This window comes from Antechinus flavipes, chromosome 2 (assembly GCF_016432865.1).
Source record: "Antechinus flavipes isolate AdamAnt ecotype Samford, QLD, Australia chromosome 2, AdamAnt_v2, whole genome shotgun sequence".
Classification (NCBI taxonomy): Eukaryota; Metazoa; Chordata; class Mammalia; order Dasyuromorphia; family Dasyuridae; genus Antechinus; species Antechinus flavipes.
The window spans coordinates 441447776-441471828 of record NC_067399.1 but is presented as its reverse complement, the minus strand read 5'-3'; the positions used below and the strand labels follow the sequence as shown (position 1 = coordinate 441471828).

At 41.4% G+C, this 24053-nt stretch overlaps 1 protein-coding gene across 1 annotated transcript in view; it reads left to right on the top strand.

Moving 5' to 3' along the window:
- Nucleotides 1-14339: 14339 nt before the first annotated feature.
- Nucleotides 14340-24053, top strand: part of SOGA1 (suppressor of glucose, autophagy associated 1) — a 133864-nt gene continuing 124150 nt past the window's right edge. The window contains exon 1 of the mRNA XM_051979260.1: nucleotides 14340-19367. Within this exon, the coding sequence (XP_051835220.1) occupies nucleotides 18570-19367 (798 nt within the window). The 5' untranslated portion in view covers nucleotides 14340-18569. The remainder of the gene's footprint in view (nucleotides 19368-24053) is intronic.

The following is a 24053-nucleotide window of genomic DNA, read 5'->3' as shown; positions in this document are numbered from 1 at the left end:
TCTCATTTTTTCCCTTTTTGATTTGATTTTTCTTGTGCACCGTGATAATTGTGGATATATGTATAGAAGAATTGCACTTGTTTAACACATGTTTAATTACTTGCCATCTAGGGGAAGGGTGAGGGAAAGGGAAGAAAAAAATTTGGAACACAAGAGTTTGCAAGGATGAATGTTTAAAATTATTCATGCATATGTTTTGAAACTAAAAAGCTTTAATAAAACAAACAAATAAATAAATAAGAAACCAGGGCAGCTAGATGATGCAATGGAGAAAGCACCCACCCTGGAGTCAGGAGACCTGAGTTCTTTTTTTTTTTTTTTTTAATTTTTAAATAACTTTTTATTGACAGAAGCCATTACAGGGTAATTTTTTACAGCATTATCCCTTGTATTCACTTCTGTTCCAATTTTCCCCTCCCTCCCTCCACCCCTTCCCCCAGATGGCAAGCAGTCCTTTACATGTTGAATGGGTTACAGTATATCCTAGATACAATATATGTGTGCAGAACCGAACAGTTCTCTTGTTGCACAGGGAGAATTGAATTCAGAAGGTATAAATAACCCGGGAAGAAAAACAAAAATGCAAGCAGTTTATATTCATTTCCCAGTGTTCTTTCTCTGGGTGTAACTGCTTCTGTCCATCTTTGATCAATTAAGGCTCTCTTTATCGAAGAGGTCCACTTCCATCAGAATACATCCTCAAACAGTATCATTGTTGAGGTATATAATGATCTCCTGGTTCTGCTCATTTCACTTAGCATCAGTTCATGTAAGTCTCGCCAGTCCTCTCTGTATTCATCCTGTTGGTCATTCCTTACAGAATAATATTCCATAACATTCATATACCACAATTTACCCAACCATTCTCCAATTGATGGGCATCCATTCCTTTTCCAGTTTCTAGCCACTACAAACAGGGCTGCCACAAACATTTCGGCACATACAGAGGAGACCTGAGTACAAATGTGACCTCAGACATTTCACACTTTCTAGTTGTATGGCCCTGAGCAAGTCACACCATCCCAATTCCCTTGCTAAAAGGAAAAAAAAAGCCTTCCTTTGACCATGTCATACCCTCAAGCTATCCTATGCCTTCCCTTTCCTGCTAAATTCCTAGAAAAAGTAGTCTACACTTTCTGCCTCCACTTCTTCTCCACCATCGTTCCTTCATTCCTGTCCTTAGACCTTTTCCTGACTCTTGGGACTTCACCTTGTTCCCAGCAGCTCTCACCCTGGAAGATACCTTTGCTCTTGTTACCATCTGCCAATGGGTGAACTCTTGTAAGGACCTCATTCTAAGGTCATGCCCTGGTCAGCCAGCATCTCTCCCTGCTCTGCCACCTGTTCTCCACACTTCTCCATCATGTCCCCTTCCTTCCTGTCCCCTTGATTTTCAGTAATTTGGAGGGCTAGAGGCATGGAGCACCTCTTCCGGAGGAAAGAAATTGAATTTCCAGCTCATTCTACTTTGCATTTGTAGCTCTACCTGGATTCAATGCCCCTGGACAAGTCCCAGGATGACTCATTTCTCATGTCAGTATTGTGCTGCTAACTTAAGCCTTATCTCAGCCTCGTCTAACCTCTGATCGGAGAGTCTTCCTTCGTGGAGGGCAGACATGGATTTGTGTTGTTTTCCCCTCAGTGCAGATGACCCCCAAATCTGTCTCTCAGTCCTAAGCATCCCTCTGAACTTGCTCACTTCTCAGATGTGCTGGAGACCTTCACTTATCTATGCCCTCGGCACCCTGAGTCCCATTGTCGCCATTATTACTATTACTGTGGATAGGGATTGGACTGGGATTTATTGGTATAGGGAACTTCAGGATGAGAAAGTTACTTCTATGACTGAATAGCTTGAGACCTGCCTAGAGTACTGAGAGGACAGCTGGGGGCGCCATAGTGCACAGAGCGCCGGCCTGGAGTCCAGAGGACTCAGTTCAAAGCCAGCCTCAGATACTAGCGGTGACTGGGCAAGTCACTCAATCCTGCCCGCCTCAGTTTCCTCATCAGTAAAACGAGCTAGAGAAGAAATTGGTAAACCATTCCTGTATCTTTGCCAAGAAAACTTCAAATGTGATCACAAAGAGATGGACGTGACTAAAATGGCTACAAGAGCATCAAGAAATTAGTCTCAAACCAGTATATATAGTCTGTACAACAGTATAGGCATTGGAAGCAGGTCTTCTAGGTCTTCAGGGCTTGTTTTCTATCCAATACAACATAACACCTGGTTATTATAGCTATTTATATTAACACCAGTTACTATTCATTCATAAAGTAGTATCGCTATAATATTTATTATATTATATTATATATGTATTATCAGCTTTTATTCATCAAGTAGTATCTCTATAGTATTTATTATACTGTATATGTATTTATTATTCGTTTTTATTCATAAAGTTGTATCTCTATAGAATTTGTTATATATGTATTTATTATTGGCTTTTATTCATAAAGTAATATCTCTATATTATTATGTTATATTATAATATATATGGTATATATTATATATGTGGTATGTATTATATAATTATGTAATAGACTTTATTACATAATTATATAATATATACCATTGTATCATATTATTATATTATTCATCATATTATTATAGATAGATGCTACATGTGCTACCTTAAGTATAATGTTCTAAATATATTATTATTTATTTATAATCTATATAATCTAAAACATATCACTTATAGATGACCATTATTAACCATAGCATAATCCAGATATATCCATGATATCATGATGGTTAACCCTCACCCCCTCATTGTTGCCCTTCTGTGACTTGTCTGTACAATTGGGCTGATGGCTCCCCTGAGGAATGAAGGACTTTCCCCCATAAGCCCCCTAGGCTCACTAGATTTACACCTAAAAGACACATAGACATTCTGGATATGGAATTGCGTCAAGGAACCGCCAAGATCCCATCAAAAATCAACTTTCAGTGTCTCCTGGGATGTCATAGCAGAATGAAGAGCAAATTCCTGGGGGGGTTTGGGGGAGTAAAATATGCTTCTATAGAGAAGATATTCACCGACAAAGCCCTCTGAGCCTCTTCTTCCAGCCTCCAGAAGTCTTGACCCTGGCAAGGTTTTCTCTGGTCGGCCAGTTCTTCTCCAGGGTGGGCAGGTTAAACCTTACTTTTCTAGTCAGGCTTCCTCTTCTCCTCTCAGTTCTGGTTCAGCTACCTGTAGAGCTGGTGTTCTTCCAGGGCTCTTATAGGAATTAGCTTAGGATCTTTCCTGCCCTTTCCAAAGCCCAGCCCCTGTTGCTTCTGGTTCCAGCTGGAAAGGCTCAAACAGTTAAGCAGTTATCAACTTACACAATAAACTTGAACTCTATAAACTCTCCTCACACTCTTACCCAGGCCAAGAGCAAGCAGGAGACTCTAGAGCTTCTCAGCTTCTGCAGTCCATCCATCTATCCATCCATTCAGTAAGCACTTAATGAGCAATTACTAAATGCCAGGAACTGAATGAGGCTCTAGGGACTCAGTAATGATATTGCCCCTGTCCTAAAGAATAACATATTTTATTAGGCTAAAGTCCCTTTTTTCCCCTAGAGAATCAAAATCCAGCTGAGATTTCACACTTGGACCTTCCTTCATGTTTTCGACTGAAGGCGTTGGTTCTTGTTAATAGGCTAAAAAATTGGGGAATTTTTTGTTTGACCTACAGGCATATATTTTCAAGGTTCTGTTCTACCTGGGGATAAAACAATACTTATACAAGAGATGAGGAAAAGACAACGATATACTTATTTGAAAATTAGAGTGATTTAAAAACAAAAAAGATATTAATACAAATTAGATTAAAAACCTAATACAGCAAGTTGGTATAGTGGAAAGTATTAGATTTTTGTATTAGAGAGGATACAAATTTATAGCCTAGTTTTGAACTTACTAATTGGAAATATGGTCAAGAGCCTTATTTTCTGTATCTTTAAAATAAAACAATAAAACTTGCAACATGTACGTCACAGGATTTGTTGAGGGAAACACGTTTTGTAAATCTTAAGATGTTATATAAATATTAATGATCACTTTTGGAAAGGGTTACCTCTTTGAGATAGCTGATGGTACAGAGGATTGAGTTCTAGGTCTGAAATTAGAAAGCCCTTGAGTTCAAATCCAGCCTCAGATAACTTATTAGTGTGATTTGGGGCAAGTCACTTATACACCTCTTGCCTCAATTTCCTTATCAACAAAATGGAGATAAAGATAACATCTATCTTACAGGATTGTTATGAGGCTTAAATCAGATTTTACATATATAAAATAGATAATTGTTTAGATGTAAAACATGTGGCAAAGCAATATATAAAATACAAATATGTGTATATATAAATATGATATAAATATTTTAAATGCCATGAGTTACTGACATGATATACCTTTGAGTCAAAGGATACTAAGGAAGAGACCCTGAAGGAGGAGCCTGGGGCCTGAAATTAGAGACTGATTGGCATAAGGATAAAGAGGTTCTGTTAAGGATTAGCTGCTTCTTAGGGGATGGAAAGAGCAGAGGACAAGTTTCCTTCCTCGAGCTTCCAGCAGCAGGATGAGGTGGAAAGAATCCTGACCTGGGCTCTGCCTCTAACCTTGTATGTGCTGAGAAAAATCACATCCTCTCTCTGAACTTCTGTTTAAAAAAAAAAAAAAAAGCAGTAAACCATTTCCTGCCCTTTATGTTTGCTCATATTTATATTCCTGGCACTTGCCGCTGCTCCTGGTACACAGTAAGGGCTTAATAAATACTTGTTGGCTGACTGACCCTCTCTCACAAGCTTATTGTAAAGATCAAAGGAGATAAAACCTAGAAAATAAGACTGGATATGAGGGAGGTATTGCTGTGATTAACTAACTAGCTCCCTTATTCCCCCAGGAAGGGCGAGTCAATTAGAAGGCCCGCTGAAGCTCTCTGGACTTCTGCCCCTGTGCTCCACACGCAGAGTAAACTAGGAGGGGCTAACTAGAGTGGGCTGACATTCAGGAAAGATCAGTAACCCTTCTCTGAGAACCAGGGACCTGCTCCTGCGGGGCCTGTGGGGGGCACTGGGAAAGGAGCAAGAGCCCTTCTCCCTCTGCCCAGCGAGGGCCCAGATCTCCTGAAGGCCAGCTCCAGGGAGGCAGTAAGACAAGGCTGGAGGGGCGCTGGGTTCTCTCCTCGGGCAGCCTGGGATCCTGGCAGGCTCTGTTATGGGAATAGCAGTCGGGTGACAGGCTGTGTTGCCTGTTATAACATGGCTGTTGCAATGGGTGTTTGGTCTACAAACAACCCATGCATCACATGGATGTCTTCTCCCTCCAGTCTTCTCCCCTCCCCCCATCCCCATGTTGTCCCATTAATTCCCATTTCTAGAGAACAACTGGAAACTTCTTGAAACTGTTGAAGCTGTTCCCGTGGAATGTGAAGTAGCCGGGACTCTGAAGAACTGCTTCAGCCTCTCACTTTCTTGCTATGAAAGATAAAAACCCCAGACTAACGACCTCTGAATTTCCTTCCAGCTCTGGCCTTCTCTCTGCCATCCTTCTGAAGCATCAGAGTTCGGCACAAGTGCTTTGAAGGTTCTGATAAAGGCCTCATTTCTAAACATAAAGAGAATTGACTCAAATTTATAAGAAATCAAGCCATTCTCCAATTGATGATCAAAGAATATGAACAATTTTCAGATGAAGAAATTAAAACTATTTCTAGTCATATGAAAAAATGCTCTAAATCACTATTGATCAGAGAAATGCAAATTAAGACAACTCTGAGATACCACTCCACACCTATCAGATTGGCTAAGATGAAAGGAAAAGACAATGTGGAATGTTAGAGGGGATGTGGGAAAACTGGGACACTGATACATTGTTGGTGGAATTGTGAATACATCCAGCCATTCTGGAGAGTGATTTGGAACTATGCTCAAAAAGTTATCAAACTGTGCATACCCTTTGATCCAGCAGTGTTTCTACTGGGCTAATATCCCAAAGAGATACTAAAGAAGGGAAAGGGACCCACATGTGTACAAATGTTTGTGGCAGCCCTGTTTGTAGTGGCTAGAAACTGGAAAATGAATGGAGGCCCATCAATTGGAGAATGGTTGGGTAAATTGTGGTATATGAATGTTATGGAATATTATTGTTCTGTAAGAAATGACCAGCAGGAAGATTTCAGAAAGTCTTGGAGAGACTTATATGAACTGATGCTGAGTGAAAAGAGCAGAATCAGGAGATCATTGTACACGGCAACAAGAAGACTATATAATGATTAATTCTGATGGACATGGCTCTCTTCAACAATGAGATGATTCAAACCAGTTCCAATGATCTTGTGATAAAGAAAGCCTTCTACCCCCAAAGAGAGAACTATGGGAACTGAGTGTGGATCACAACATAATATTCTCACTTCTTTTGTTGTTGTTTGTTTGCATTTTATTTTCTTTCTCATTTTCCCATAGAGCAATGGGCCTGGGGTCAGAAAGACTTTTCCTGTATTCAAACCTGACCTTCTACATTAAATAGCTATGTTACCTTGTTCAAGGAATTTAATTCAGTTTTCTCCCCTGTAAAATGAACTGGAGAAGAAAATGATAAACTGCAGTCTCTTTGCCAAGAAAACCTCAAATGGAGTCATAAGGAGTTGGACACAGCTTTAATTTACATGTCATATCCTCTATTACAATGCAATTCTTTGAGGCAGGACTGTTTTTGTCTTTCTTTGTATCTTCAGCACTTAGCATGGTGCCTGGGATACAGTAATTGCTTAATGAATGCTTATTGATCACCTAATCATATAACTTCAAAAATACTACAGCAAAAATATTGTTTGATGCACTGATTATTAATATACCTGTGTGACCATGAAAAAAAGAAAGGTCCCACATATGTCAACATATTTACAGCAATACTTTTTATAGTAGCAAAAAATTATAAATAATAATAAATAAAATAAATGCTCATCAAACTGTAGAATGACTAAACTAACTGGAAGACTTATGCAAACTGATGCAAAGTGAAGGGAACAGAATAATAATAATTAAAAAAAGAACACCACAATGGATGGAATAATAAAACAATCAAAACTAAATGGTTTAACATAAACATGGCCAAGCGTGGTCCCAATAAGGAATTATGAGAGACATCTCATCCAGCTTCTTGCAGAGGGGAGGACTATAGGTGAAAACCCCTGCATGTAACAGACTTTTGAGATATATTCTCTAATTTTACTTAAAAAATGTTTTTCTTCTTTAATATAAAAGAATAGCTCTTTGGGAGGGGAACAGATATATAGTGAGGAAAAAACAGGTAACTTGTCATCAAAGTCATTAATTAAATTTTTAATTAAATTAATTAACTTTTATTTTAAAAGTAAAATAGTCTGGTTATATTGGACATCACTTCTCTCTGGACTTCAGTTTCTTCTGCAAAGGCTAGTCTAGAAAGTGTTTAAATTTCCTTTCAGCTCTGATGCCCTGTGGTTCTAAGCACTCATGATTTAAGTCAACCAGTTTACAAAGCAGCATAAGATGCTTTGTAAAAAGGCAGTTGCTTTTCTCTGGAGCTCACAACTTTATCCAGTTGGTCTGCACAGCCCTTAGCTGGGAATGCTGCAGGCAATTTAGGAGGAACCCTTAAGACAGAGCACCACATTGTAGACTGGGCTAGAAATTAAGAAATCCATGTTCTAACCCTAGCTCTGCCATTAACCCATATCATATATGACCTTCCCACTCTTATAATAAAAGAAATCACCCAGGTTATACAAACATCAGATCACAATTCTTGTAGTGATAGAAGTATGCTAGTAAATGTTTAACAAGTGGCTTTTAGGGGGAAGGAGGAGATGTATGAAAGATCTACTTTTAAGTTTAATCTACATTATTAACATTTTCTCTATTATTTTCTAGAGTTTAGACAATCAGCAGGAGGGAAAAGAAAGCCTGATTTGTAGTATTTGCTGATTTTCAAATGTAAATGTTTACACTGAATATTTAATCATCAGCTTGTTCAGCTGGCTCAGCACACCCATATGAAGTGGAAAAAGTAGGGGTGAAGGGTTGAAGAGCAGCATGACATGGGGAATAGAATATCAGGAACACTGGCTTCCAAAACTGACTCTGATCCTTACTATCTATATGGTCATGGACAAATCTATTGATTTACCCTCAGTTTTCCCTTCTGTAAAATGGAAAAAATAATATTTGTGGTAGCCTCCCCCCTTTTAAGTTGTTATGAGGATAAAATGATAATAGATATAAAACCCTTGGCAAAACTCTATCACTATATAAATGTCAATGTAATTATCAAAACAATTTGCTTCTGGGAACAAACTAGATGTGCAAGATCCACAAGCAATTAAACTCATTTGCCTAATGTTTAATAAACCATAGAACACGGACCACTGGAGGAAAGGCTCCCTGTAGAACAAAAATGGTGTGAGGAAAACTAGAAAATAGTTTTGAAAAATTAATTTTAGATTGGCATCTTACTCCATATACCAAAGTAAAACTCCAAGTAGATATATGCCCTAAATACCGACAGGCACATTATTACAAATCAAGGGAGAATTAATCAACCAACAATGATTTATTAAGCATCTAAAATGTACCAGTTACTGGAAAGAAGTTTTGGAAATCCAGCTAAAGAAAGAATTATTTTTTGTAGGAAGGTTTTTATTTGTCACCAATGGGTATGACTCTAATGGGGTACTGGTAGGAGAGGATATGTCCCCCATATAGGGGAGGTCCACCATCTTACAGGGAGCAACATCCCTACTTAGGTGCCATAACCTGACTTCCCCTTTGCGGGCTCTGATGGGATCTGCCCTGGAGAGGCTTTGGCTCTCACCATCATAGAGAAGCCATCCCTTATGTCTAGAACAGACTCTCTCTTTTCACAGCAGTCTTTTGCCCTGGCCGGGCTCACCGGTAGGTAACTCTGTGGGGTGGGGCAAAGAGGCCTGGGGAAAGAAAAACAACTATTCAGAGGAGAGAAGGCACTGAGTTGTAAAGGACTAAGGGAGGGAGGAGCCCTATTTATTTTCAGTGGGTCACTGGGTTTCCAGATGAGCTAAGAAAAAGGAGTTCACTGGGGAGTCCTGGGAAACTCCGGGACCAGGTTTCTCCCGAGGAACAGATCTGACTTAAAAGGCGATTTTTTTTTCTGCAGGTTGGGAAAACATTACTATTGGAACAATGAGCTGAGTATTCGAGAGAGCAAGGACCTAGGGCGGAGGTGGGTGTCTGCACCTGTCCCTGATCTCATGCTCACCTAGGGACCCAGCCCCTGAAAGTACATCTGTGTGCGTAGGCATTCTGATGCCAGCCCGGGCACCCACACATCTCAGCACGGCAGCGTCTTGTAGTCTCAAGCAGACGCCGCAGTCTGGCGAGGGCTCTCCCCTTCCCAGGGACCCTAGTGACTTCTGCAGCTCCTCAGCAGTCGGCCTGCGTCCGCAGAGGGCGGGCCGGGTCTGCCTGGACCTTGCCGCTAGTGACCGGCTGGAAGCAGCGCGGGGCGGCGGACACCGTCTGGCCCTGCAGGAACTTCTCAAACTTCCAAACTTCCCGCCTTCCCAGAAGGGGTGATTGAGCGCCTACGAATTCAGAGGAGGGCAAGGATGCTTCAGAAACGTGTGAAACGGCTGTTCTTTCTCAAATTGATGGAAAGTGCGCAGAAAGCTCCAACATGGGCACACGTATTTGAGAGCAGGGAGGAGTTCTGAGTTCGGTCCCGGTTCTTGTTTTCCAAATTGATTGCCGGTGAATCCAGTATAACAAGGTTCGGGGACTTCAGGTCTTCCAGTAGTCCACTCAGTTCATGGTACTGGACCGTTTGGTCTCAGGAGTGGCAACAAGTGACAGGGAAGACAGATTTTCCTGCATATTGCTTCACAGGGATGTATTCATCACCATTAATGGTGAGGGCCCCATAATCATGGATGGTACCTGTAATTCCTGGGCAGAGGTCCATTTTCATCTTTTTCTGGCCCCAATAGGCTGGACAAAGGCAGACAAGGTGAATGGGAGAAGCCAGTAGGTGCCCCCATCATGGTCCTTTCTTTTTTTCTTTTTTTTTAAATTTTTTCCTGAGGCAATTGGGACTAAGTGACTTGCCCAGGGTCACACAGCCAGGAAGTGTTAAGTGTCTGAGGTCAAATTTGAACTCAGGTCCTTCTGACTTCAGGGCTGGTGCTTTATCCACTGCACCACCTAGCTGCCCCTGGTCCCCCCCCCCCCCCCCCCCCCCCCCAGCACCCCCACCACCACCATGGACTGGGAAAAGTTGCCAGTACTGCCTCCCTGGGGGCATACGAGAGAAAGGATTCTTAACAAAGCAAGGAAGAGAAATGAACAAAAAAAGATTAAGTAGATAATTGCAATGACAGAAAAGGCTTTTAAAAATCGATGCAGCTAGAAGAGAAGAGATGGTATCAGTTAAAAAGGAAATGTCATTAAATATCTGCCAAAAGTTCAATATGTGGGAAATTGGCATAAATATACAGGATGGCCCCAAATTCTTAGTGCAGTTTTTACCTACTAAACTTAAGATTGTTAAACTATTAGTCATATACAATACTATCAATATTACTACAACACTATTAATATTTTAAAACTATTAAGCTATGAAGTTTAAAACTGTACTGAGACTTTGGGGACATTATATATAAGAACAGGAACTATTTCTCAATAGATAAGTAGTAAAAAGTATATTAATTTTCAGAAGGAGAAATTCAAATAATCAGTAGTAACCCAGGAAAAAGTATTCCAATGCATTTATAATAGAAAAATGAAAATCGAACTCCCTCACAGGATAGGTTATTTTTCCTTGGGGCACATTGCTCTCCACCCAGCAATTTCCCATCAGCAGATGCTAATTAAACATTTTATCACCTAATCTTGGCATTTGATTTATTGATCTTCAATCAAATGGACTAAGTTGGGAGGAATTATTCTTCGAAGGATTCTAAGACCTCTGGCTTGAGGAATTCCCTAACACTATGTACACATACACATCGTATACACACACACACACACACACACACACACACACACACACATATACACAAGAAAATTTTTCATAAGGCTACTCTTTATGTAGCAAAGTACTAGAAACAAAACAGGCACCTATTTTTATTTGCTTTTATTTTATTTAAATAATTATAATTTATTTATTTTAACATACATCTTTAAAAAATTTGAAGTCCCAATTCTCTCCCTCATTGTAGCTCCTTCCCCACCCACTGAGAAAATAAGCAATATGTTATCAATTATATATGTGAAGTCATGTAAAACATGTCCATATTACCATATTGCTCTCCTCCCCAGAAAAAAATAAGAAAAATAAATTGAAAAAAGTATGCTTTGATTTAGAATTCAGAATTCTCCGGGTGTAGAGAGCATTTTAATTTGTGAGTCCTTTGGAATTTTTTTGGATCATTGTATTGACTAGAGTAGCTAAGTCTTTCACATTGATCATTATAATGCTGCTGTTATACTGTGTAATGTTTTTCTTCATTTTGTTCATATGAATCTTCCCAGGTTTTTCTGAAACCATCCTCTTCATAATTTTTTTTTCCTGAAGCAATTGAGTTTAAATGACTTGCTCTGGTCACACAGCTAAGAAGTATTAAGTGTCTGCGGTCATATTTAACAGGTGCTCCTGACTTCAGGGCGGGTGCTCTATCCACTCCCCCACATAGCTGCCCCATCTTCATCCTTTCTTACAGCAGAAGTGTTCCACTATGTTCATATATTATAACTTGTTCAGCCATTCCTCAGTTGAAGGGCATCCTCTCCCCTCAGTTTCTAATTCTGTACCATCACAAAAAGGACTGCTGCAAATATTTTTGTACATATTAACCCTTTTCCTCTTTATTTGATCACTCAAAATGTACCTAGCATCAATATTTCTGGATGAAAAGTTATGTATAGTGTTTTTGTTTGTTTGTATGGTTGGTTTTTTTAACCGAGGCAACTGGGGATAAGTGACTTGCTCAGGGTCACACAACTAGGAAGTGTTAAGTCTCCGAGACCAGATTTGAGCTGGTCCTCCTGAATTCTATCCACTGTGCCACCTATGTGTATATGTGTATATATATATGTATGTATATGTATATGTATATATATGTATAGTTTAACAAATTTTGGGGCCTATAATTTGGAGTTAGGCTTCCAAATTTGTTGGGCTAGTTTATACCTTCACCTACAGTGTATTAGTGGGACCAGTTTTAGCACGTTTGTCAGATTACTTTTTTGTCTCTATTGCCAATCTGATGGGTGTGAGGTACTCTCTTAGACTTTTAAATTTGCATTTTCCTAATGACTTTGAGAATTTTTTCATGTAAATATTGATGACTTTGATTTCTTTTTCTAAAAACTTTGAATAGACAATTTTCGAAGAAAGATATCTAAACTTTCAACAGTCATGTTAAAAGAAGTTCCAAATTACTAATACTTTTTGGTCCAATTATACTACTACTAAGCCTATACCCCAAAAAGTTCAAAGAAAGAGAGAAAAGAACTTACAAGAATACTGCAACTTTTTTTGTACTGTTAAAAAATTGGAAATTAAAGCAATTGCCAATCAATTGAAGAATAGCTGAATAAATTATAGTATATGAAAGTGATAGAACATTATTACATAAGACAAAATGAAAGGGACCATTTCAGAAAAACTTGGGAAAATTTGCATAAAGTGTTACAGAGTGAAGTGAGAAAAACCTAGACATCAATTTATACAACAACATCATAAAGAAAAACAACTAATATTTAGAAACCTATCAATACAATGAACCATTCATCATTCCAGAAGACAGATGACAAAATATGCTTTCTAGTTTCTGACATGATAAATTAAAGATGAAGAATGAGAAATATTTAGGGGGGAAGTATGATCAAAACAGAAATTTGTTTTGCTAGACTTTGCATATTTGTTACAAAGGCTTTCTTTCTTTTTTTTTTTTTTTAAATTTGATCAGGGAGAGGTGAGAAGAAAACAGATTCTTGTAAATTAAAAAAAAAACACTTAAAAAGTCACAACTTCTTTGAGTTTTAGTACCATGTATGAGAAATGGGGATAATAACATTTGTGATATCTATTTCACAGGGCTGCTATGGGGAACATACTCTGTACATTTCTAAGTATTGTATGATAATAATAATAAGCCTTTATATACTGTTTTAATGTTTGCAAATTACCTTACTTAAATTATCTCATCATTATGATCTTGGACAAATCAATTAAATCTCATTTATAAAGTGAAGTGCTTTAGATTAAGTAGAGTAATTGTCTCTGAATCTCACGATCTTAATCACAGGTTGTTCCCAGGTGAACTCAGGATAATATGAGGTTGATAAGGAAAAGAATTAAGGTTATTATGGAAGGATCTTACTAGTCTCCTACTGAATTTGTTGTTGTTGTTAAGTGATGTGCTCAAGATTACACAAGGTCACCCAGCTAAGTGTGCTGTGTGCACCACGGCACCAGTTAGCTGCACAGAGGTTTGTCCTCCCCCAACTTGCCAAGTTAGCTTTTCTCAGTAGGGACTATTTGTTTCTCATTGTTGTTTCATGTCACAGATGTAACCTCTGTAGCTACTGTTTCTGTGTCTTCTCTCCTCTCCTTCTGTCTCTTTGTCCCTCTCTTTCTCACTCACTCTTGCCCATGTTCCCTCTCTCTCAGATGCTACCATTCACTATTTCTCCACCGAGCTGTTGCTACCATCTGCTGGACTTGCCCTGGAGTTATTCTGGCTCAAAGTAGTGCTATTCTCTCAGTTCCTTACTGGTAAGTACCTCATCTCCTAACCTTTAGCTCAAGTATTCTCTAGTCTTCAATTCACAGAGCAAAGAAGTCAGAAAAAATGAGTTAGGCCAGCCAGGCAGGGAGAAGAATGCTTTGGAGAAAACAAAGCATTTATTCCTTTAAACTGAAGAAATGTTCTTTAGTCATTAAATATTTATTAAAGACCTATGGGTGGTGCAGCGAAATTGGGCAGTGGAGAGAGCATTGGGCTTGGTATGAGACACTCATCATCATGAATTGGGTCTCAGATATTTCCTAACTGTATGACCCTGGGCAAGTCATTTCACCCTATTTGTCTCTGTTTCCTCATCTGTGGACTCACAAAGACTGAGCAAACAGCAAAATACTAGATATCAGTCACAACTATCTCTGCTCTCAAGGCATTTATAATGGCAAATCCTTCAAGACACATTGAATAGCATTTTTTCCATCAAACTTTCTTTTTTTATTTTTAAATAGTATTTTATTTTTCCAAATACACGCAAAGATAGTTTTCAGCATTCACCTTTGTAAAACTTTGTTCTATCCAACGTTCCACAAGTCCTACCCAAATCAACATAAACTTTCCTGCAGCAGATCTTGAATAGCATTTTGTAGCTCTCCAATGCTTTGTTGCAAGATCAAGTTTTAAAGCTCTATCCATTTCATTCATTTTCCAGATGAGAAAATGGAAGGAAGCCCAAAGAGAGAAGACAACTTGCCTAACATCACACAGAAAGCTGGGATTTGAATTCAGCTTCTACTTAAAATTCAATGATTTTTCTACTACGTCATTCTACGTCATATCTTTTATTTGTTGAACTAGTTCATACCTTATTTGTGTGCCTTCTCTACTAACAGTAATAACAACAATTCATATCTATAGAACTTCTGTGGTTTGCAAAGCATTGTCCCCCAAGCAGCCCTATGAGGAAGGTAATGCAAATGTGGTTATCCACATTTTTGACGTGCTTCAGTTTCTTAAGCTTCCTGACAGTAGGTAGCATGTATGTGTTGTTAATCATTACTATCATTAACTCTTCATAACCTGGTCTCTTCCTATTTTTCCAGACTCCATACATTGTGTGGTCCAGCCATATCAATCCATTTGTTGCTCCCCACATGCAATGCTCCTTCTATCATCTCTTTGCTTTTACATGAACTTGTACCTGGGCTTGTATGGTCATCTTCCTCACTACTACTTCTAAGAATCCCTGTAGTTTCCTTCAAGATAGAGCTCCAACATCTCCTTTTGTAGGAGGCTATTTCTACTAACCATCATGGCTTCTAGCACTTCTCCTTCCTCATTTATCTTAAATATATCTACACACATACAAGTCATGCCCCCATTGGAATATAAGATCAGAAATTATTTTTTTTTCCATTCCAGGAATGGAACAGAGTTCTCTGCACATAATAAGCCTTAATAAATATTCATTTTTTGATTGATTTTTGCATAGCACAGGACTCTGTACATAGTAGACAGATCATGTTTGTTGAATTGAATTGAGTTCCAATTTCCCTCAGAGATCAGAATGTGCTGGGAAGAGAAAGAAGTAGTGAGGAGGAGGGTGTATGGTTCTCCTGAGGAAAGCAGAATTTGACAAGAATACAGGAGTTGACTAAACATTGGGAGGCGAACTGTCTTTGTTCCTTCCTACAGTATTCTCAGCTTTCTGGGGGCATCCTCTCCTTTGATGTGCCAGTTAACCATGCTAATTTCTCAGCACTCCCTATAAAGAAACTAAAACTCCTAAACCTAAAGGGGTTGTATACCCCCTTTCCCTTAAAGGATGGGAACCAAATGGGATAGTAATAAAAAAGACTACCCCAACCTCATCATTTATTTTTTAAAATTTAATTTAATATTGCCTTTAAAAATTGAAGGTATAAATTCTAGGTATACTTCCTTCTTCCTTAGCCTCCATGATCCCTTTAGTGAATGGATGAATGAATGAATGAAAAAAGCATTTATTAAGTGCTTACTAGGTGACAGGAACTGTGCTAATGCTAGAAATAAAAACCCCAAAAGGAAATTATTTACTATCCTCCAATAACTTATATTTAATAGAGCAGAAGAATAAAGGAAAGTAGTTATGGATGGAATGTTTAGTCTAAAATGTCACAGGAACAGATCCATTGGGCATGTGATTAACATACTCTTTCAAGGGATGTTAGTGTTAATTACTGTTCTTAAAGTAAGAGGTAGAAAGAAGATGACTGGAACATAATGCAGAGTGTTTAGTGTGGGTCTGGCTAGGTATAGTGAGTTCTTAGCTCTCAGGAGAGCATGGCCCCAGTGCTGGAAGACTAGGTCTGAGACAATGGTGGAGTGTGAACCCCAGCAAGACTGGAAGGCAAACAAAGAAAAACACTTAGGCAAAACTGACACAGGGACAACCTCTACAATAAATGCCAAGAGTCCCTGCATCTCTACCAAAAGGAAGAGATATATGTGAGACCTCATCTCTAGAACTGACATTGTGTTACTCAGCATTACTTTAGATCCTTGAAGGAAGAGATTGTTTCATATTTAAATTTGTATCTACAATGCCTAACACAAAGTCTGGTACAAAGTTGATGATTAATAAACACTTTATGATTGAAAATTTGATGAATTAATAATAATGGGATTTATAAAGCTATTTATATAAGCAAAGTTTTCCATATGCTAATTCATTCATTCCTCACAACTGGTAGGTACTGTTATTTTCATTTTAAAGTTGAGGAAACAGAGGCAAAGAGGGGTTAAGTGATTTGCCCAAGATCACATAGCTAGCTCAATTCTTCCAGAGGGGAAAACTGAGGTTCAAAAAAGGGAAATGCCATCCCCAAGGTCTTCTCACTCCTAGCCTTGGGCTTTCTTTCTCCCTTTCATTGGACTCCCATACTTGTAAGAGCAAATGTCAGAAAGAGATTTCAGAGGATGAAGATAGAAGAAATGAAAAACTAGCTGGAAGCCAGAAAGAATTTATTATTCACCTTTTATGTGTATGGGAGATAAGTGGAAATATGTTTCATTCACGGAGGAGATTATACAATTATTGAGGGACAAGACACAAATAAGGCACTTGAGAAAATAATAGAAAACAGAATCAAACTAAAGTGTGGGTAAAACTAAGAAATAAAGAATAGCGTTGGGTAGAATAACTAAAAAAGACTTTATGTGCCTTGATCATATTCCATAAACTACCCATTAAAAGATGGTTAAATAATGCTATTCCCCCAGATCTAAGTTATGGGAAGTAGCCTATTCAAACAAGAAAAGGAAACCAGATAAGCAGAGAATATGAATCTACAAGCTTTTCTCTAAGAACTTTTTTGCCAGGAGCTGACTGGCATTTTTCATGATTTTCTTTAAAGTTATGGAGATCAACTGAAGGGAAGCAGAATGAGGAAGAGGAAGTTGCCCAGCACTAGGAATCCTGAGATATGGTTTCCAGCTCTGGTACTATAGGAACTTTCTGTGTGGCCTCCTCAAGTCACTCAACCTTTGAGTCCCATTCAGTTTCTATATGAGTCAAATGAGGTTGGACAAGATAATGCTTTTTAAGGACCCTTCACCCTCTGGATACATTATGATTTTATGCTAAGTTGTCCATCTGTGCATTCAGTTTCTTTCCCTTCCCAACTTTTTGAAGGTGGGGAGTGGATTTTTTTTTTTTTTAATATCTGAAAGACTTCTATGATGTGGTTCCATAGAAGGATGGTTCCATTCCATATCATCTTGGGCAAGGTGACTTCCTTCTCTGGGCCTGAATTTCTTCACCCATAAAATGAGGGCGTTGGATTAGGAACCGTTAATGTCCTTTTGAAATTTTTAAAAAAAAAACAAAAAACCATGCTTCTCCAAGTCTTCATGTTGAAGTAGACTGAGTAGTCCTGTGGCCATAGCTGGCTCTGAACCGTGCTACCGAAGGCAATCCTAAAGACATCTCTATTAAGGGCTCCACGGACTGCAAGCAAGGCGGACCCCAGATTGACCCCGCGGAGGTCAGGTGTGGGAGGAAGAGAATGGTAAAGGGAGGGAGAGAAGCAGAGAGTGGGGAGTGACCCTGCCGTGTGCTGGCAGGATTATAGCACGGTTTAGGGCGCAAGAAACACATCTAGGACCCCCCTCCCCCCATTTCTTGCTCTGAATCTCTCAGGAGCTCCCCAAAGCTCCAGAGGCAGGGACTCGGTGCCAGGTGGGCAGAAGAGGCAGGGTCAGACCAGGCCGCCCCAGGCCATGCCATGCCACTCCAAGAGGCGAGTTGCAGATCGCAGCCTGGATGGAGAAGGGGTCGCTGTTGCCTCGAACATTCATCCCAGGACCGCGGACCCGCGCCCGCCCCCCTCCGCCTATTGTTCGCGGACCCTGCGCGTCACCGAGCTGGTGGGGCGGAGAGACTTGACGGGGCTGCGCGGCAGCGGGGGAGGAGCAGGCGGGGGGCGGAGAGGAGAAGGAGGGAGAGGAATAGGAATTGGTGAAGAAGGGGGGAGGATGAAGAGGTCCCACCACGGCGTGGCCAGGAGATCCGCCTAGAGCCGCAGCCTGAGCGCTGGAGCTGGAGCCGCCCTAGGGCGCAGAAGGAGCCTCAGTCTCAGAGCGCAGCTAGAACAGGATCTCTGAGCGCCTTGGGAGTCCCAGTCTTAGCGCAGCGGAGTCCCAGTCCTCCTCCGGGTAGGGAGGTAGACTAGCGGCTCCAGCCCTCCGGGGCTGCCCCGGTTGGGGGGGAGGGTTGGGGGCGGGGATGAAAGAGGGTAGCTGCCGCCGCGCCCCGGCTCGGTGAGCAGGAGGCAAAGGAGGATGGAGGCAGCGGAGCCGGATCCCGGTAGGGGCTCGCCGCCCCCGCCGCCGCCACCGCCCCCCCTGCCGCCACCTTCCCCTGCACCCCCGGAGAAGAAGAAGATCAACCGTGCTCCGTCGCCTGCTAGACCCAAGGACGTCCCCGGCTGGTCGCTGGCCAAGAGCCGGCGGAGCAGCGGCAGCAACCCGGGCTCTCCTGCCTCTCTGTCGGGGAAGGCGGGGCCCGGCCAGCCCCGGCCCGAGAAGAAAGGCCGCAGCGGCCCACAGACCGGCGCTCGGGGCTCGGGAAAGGGCGCGCCGGGCCGAGCCGGGGCCAAGGCAAAGGGGCGTCCCCGCGACGAGCCCCCGGGGCGGGCCTCGCAGCCGTCACTACTGCCCCAGCCGCCGCCGCCGCCGGCCCTGAGCCTCACGGACAGCAGCTCCGAGGTGTCGGACTGCACATCCGAGGAGAACAAGCTGCTGTCCCTGGAGCTGGCGCTGAGCAGCGATACCGAGTCCGGCGGCGGCAGCGGCAGCGGCAGTGGCAGCGGGAGGGAGCGACCCGCTGGTAGCGGAGCCGGAGCCGGGTCCGGGGGCCGCGTCCAGGGGCACCCGGCGCCGCGCAGCCCTCAGCCTCGGCTCGCCTCCCCTGGCGCCTCGCCTGTCCCGGATGAGCAGTCAGCGTCGCTGGGCAGCAGCCGCCTGCCCCTCAGTACGTCGCTGGCCTTCTCCGATCTCACCGAGGAGCTACTTGACTGCGGGCCCGACGGCTTCGTGCGAGAGCTAGAGGAGCTGCGCTCCGAGAACGATTACCTCAAGGTAACGGGGGCGAAGGAGGAGGGGAAAGGTCATAAGGCCTGACTGGGGAGCTTGCAGTGAGGATTGTCTTCCTGGGAATCCCCTGGGCAGTGTTGGTGACCCTAGGGTGGGCGTGTTCAGGATCCCACCGGAGGGGGGCCCCCAGACTTTGGACCCCCAGTGTGGACTGTCGGGACTCCAATGTGGGGATGCTGAGGTGTAATGGGAGGCTTCTGCTTGGAATACTGGAGACCTCAGTTTGGAGCTCTTGTAGGACCTTACATGTTTAGCCTCAAGAATGAATCATGCATCTCCTCAAGTTCAGAAAGGGAGCTCCTCCGAATTTGAATTTCTTTTCAAGTTCCAGCTGGCAAATGCAGCTTTGTCCAGCTCTGGACAACGCTGATCCAGACATCATGGTTAAGGGGATGCCTTCTTGTGGACCCCTTATTGGGGATACTGCAGTTCTGAGGTGGAGGGATGCTTCTGCAGAGTGCAGCGGCAAGGAAGACAGAGAGAAGGCAGGGACCTCTGAGTCTTGTGTGTGGCCTTTGGCTGATGCTGAGCTCTTTGGAGGAGGCTCAGATTCATCATTTGATTCCAGTTGAGTAACTTCTGGCAAGTGGGGGATGGGGGTGTGTGAAAGATGAGGGTCACATCAGCTGAGCCGAGTGATCCTAGAACTGCCTGTCCCTTCTACAACTGTTGGCAGAAAAGATTCTCTAGTGGCTTTCCTTTTCAGGATGGGGTTGGCATGACAACAGCACCTATTTCTCCTGTGTTTATGAAAGCTGGGCTCTTAGCCCTGTATATGTGTATTAGAGGAGGCAGGGAAGTGGAGGGGGGTGGCAAGGAACTATCTGCAGGAGTACAACCTGTCCCATGCTGGTGGCCTGGAGCTGGACAGAGCAGGACAGGTTTGGAGAAAAGACCTGACCTGATGCCTTCAGATTCAGAAACAGTTTTTGCACAAGGCCCCAGGATAGCAGACCAATCCTGTCTTTGGGATCTTTGGGCGTGTCCAGTTTTGAAAGCCTGACATTTTGGAACATCTCCCTGTCTGACTTCCGTTTGAATCTAACGGCTGCACAGCCTTAGGGAGAAGATAGAGGCTTGAGAAAGCCTTTTCCAAGGCAGGCTCTTAACTGTATCAGGACAGTGTCAGGACACTGGTAATGACAGTTTGTTTTCTTTTGTACTTCATCCCTGATTTGCTACGCAGAATGTCACAGTGGCAAAAGAATTGGATTTGGAAGCCAAAGACTCAGCTCTGAATCCTGGCTGTTCTGTTCACATTCTATGTGATTCTTTATGTCTTGGTTTTTTCATCTGTAAAATGAAGGAACCAGATAGGTGATCTCTATTGTCCTTTCTGGGTCTTGACATTTCAGTGATCCTAGGTCACTGTTCCTTCTCTGCTTATTACACTGACCAAGGAGACATGTGAGAATAAGCTAGATTCACTGATGAATCATTTATTTCCCCCTTAAATTTAAACGGGGAGCTATTGCCAATTTGAATTTATCTTCTGCTACCAACTAGCATCTGAACTGATCTCAGACACCCGGTTAAGTGGCGCTGTCCTAAGATGCCATGGCAAGAAAATATCTTCTTTGGAGTTTGGCACCCCAAATGAGGACTTCTTTCCTCTACTTCTGATGGGATGCCAGAAGAGGATGAACCAGGCTTATGCTGGTATAGCAGTAGGTCTGCTAATGGCAGGGATATAAACTAGCTAACTTCTTAAAACTGTGGTCTCCATTCTGTGAGAAAAATCAGAATGTTGGTACTTCCATGGATCTGTGATTTCATGCACAATGCACATATGTGTTCTTTTTCATGCATGCTTTCCTGAACTTTACTGTGTTTGTCCATATTGTCTTAAAGGATCTGCCTAATGTATTTTTAGGTCTTCTAGGTAATTTACATTTTGTGGGCATCAGTGTGGCACTGCGATCTGGTGATCCATTAGGCATTTTTCATTCTCACTATAAGTTCAACCTACTTCCTGAGACAGGCTCTGGTGTTGGATGATGAGCCCAGAATTAAATAGAAGGAAGAGTAGGCTGGGTTGTACTTGGTAAACTGAGTGGTGTTTCAATGATTCCCAGCTGTTCCCTAGCACTGAAACCCATTTTTACCCATCATAAATGTTCTCTTTTGTCCTTATGAATCTAGGAATATCAAAACTTCCAAAGAATGCAACTTGTAGATAATCTGTGGTGGGTACAAACTGCAGCATATTTCCACTGATGGTCCTGAGTTGCAAGAAGGATATCACTGAAGACATGGATGATTGCAGAAAATCAATATCTGCCTGAAATTGCATTTGGAGACCAGTCATAGCCTGGGTAGATTAGGGTGGAGAAGGGGGGAGGAAGGGTAATGTGTTATAGGAGCAACAGCTGCATACAGGCTTTCTTGACATTTGTTTCAGATTGAAATGAATAAAACCAACCTCCTAGAGCTGAAAATGACTGAGGCATTTTTCTAATCTCTATCCCCAGCTCGAAACTTTACCCCAGAAAGAAAGTTCTTTAGTTTCCCTTTATGATCCGTGCAAGAATTTTATAACTTTTTATTATAGATTTTTGCTCAGATCTAACTGACTTGCAGTTTAGATAACAGATTCATAGACAATTAGGAAGATCTTACATCCTTTTAGCACTGTATTTAGCTGAAGTCCTCAAAGGGGGAGTGATTTAATCATGTCTTAAGATATAAAACCTAAAAGGGTTGCAGAATACTTTCTCAAAAGAACCCTTTAAGGTGCAGTTATTATCATCATCATTGAGGCTTTGAAAGATTAGTCAATTCACCTTCATGCATGGAGCAAATAAATATTAGAGTCAGAACTTGAACCCTGATTTTAAAATTGACTTCTCCAATCTCCTTATCTTAATTCCAAAACTGACATCCAAAAAGGAAACCTAACTTATCTGAGGTCACAGTAAATTAGTAAGTGGATCTAGCCAGTACTTAGAACTACTACCATACTGGGCCACTTTCTACTGCGTGAAGGCTGCCTTCAGGAATAAAGTTTATGAATGGAACCTGCCTTATGTGGATGAAATGCACCAGATTTCATGCTGATAATGAGTTTTGCAGCAGCAGCAGCAATAATAGCAATGAAATCTTGATATCAAGGAAATCTAAAATGAGGCTTTTTATAAATTAGTTACCAATTGTGAGCTGAGTGCTTGTGTATATACAGTGGATCACCCAGGTTACTCAGGGATGTTGTCTTTCTGGAAGTTTTTTCTAATGGGATGAACATTTTTTGTTTTTTGGAGTCTGGGTCTAGGATCTCTCTAATGATCTTACTCCCAGGACCATATCCAGGTATATGATATAATTAGTAGGGACTTGAATATTGTCTGCAGCTTATTTTACAGATGAGGAAACTGAGGCAAGCAGGATTAAGTGACTTGCCTATGATCACACAGCTAGTAAGTATCCGAATCTTCCTGACTCCAGGCCTAGCACTCTATGCACTGTATCATCTAACTATATATAATTTTTTTTTGCATATTCTCATGTAGAACTTTGTCTCTTAAGCAATTTTCAAGTTATTATGAACTTTCTAGGGAAGTTTCTTGATGTTTTTCCTCCCCATACCTTTTTACTCCAATGTTATTTTGCTTGTCCTCCTTGGACAGCTGCATGTTACAATGAAAACACTGCTGGATTTGGAATTAAGGGCTACAGATGAATCCTAGCTCTGCCTCCTCTTAGCTGTATGACTCTGGATAAATCATTTTACTTATTGGGGCCTCAGTTTTCTCATCTAGAAAATGGGAAAGTTGGACTAGATACCCTCTGAGCTTAAAGAGAGAGCTGGAAATGGAGAGAATGGCAGAGATGATCCTCTTCTCTTCCCTGCATACTGCTAGGGAAAGGACTCTGGGGCAAAGGGTATTCCTTCAGGAGTTCGTTTGTCCTTCACATTCTTTTCTGTTCGCTCTACATCCTCTCTCTTAGAAGCCTTATGTATTCCTGTGGCTTCAAGTGCCATATTTATGCCATCTCTGCTTAAATAATTGTATGGTCTTAAAGCTTACCCACTAGTAGGGGAAGAGGATTCAAACATTTTGTTGCTGTTGTTTAATTGTTTCAGTCATATCCAAACTTTTTGTGAGCCCATTTGGGGTTTTCTTGGCAAAGGTACTGAAATCATTTGCCATTTCTTTCTCCAGCTCATGTTAAGAGGAGGAAACTGAGGCATACCGAGTTAAGTGACTTGCCCAGAGTCATCCATTAATAATATCTCTGAAATCAGATTTGAACTCATAAAGATAAGTCTTTCTGATTCCAAGCCCGGTTCTCTATCCATTGTGCCACTCAGTTGCTCTAGGAATTCAACCGTAGATAATTATAATATAAACTATTACATTGTTTATATATTAAGGTGGTACAAGCAAAGTGCTGTGAAAAGGCATCAGGGAAAGTTTCCGGAAGGAAGTGATATTTGAGTTGGATTATAAAAGGTGGTTCGGATTTCAACCGATGATGAAGCATAGGGATGGAATTCCAAACATAGGGAAGTGTGGCACAGAGACAAGAGAGCACAAGATAGGTTTGGGAACAAAGCAATCCAGTTAGGCATGAATGTTGAAATAAATTATGAAATAGATTGGTGCTAGATTGTAGAGAGCTTTGCGTGACATACTAAGACATTTACAATCTCATTCAGTAGGCTAAATGGAA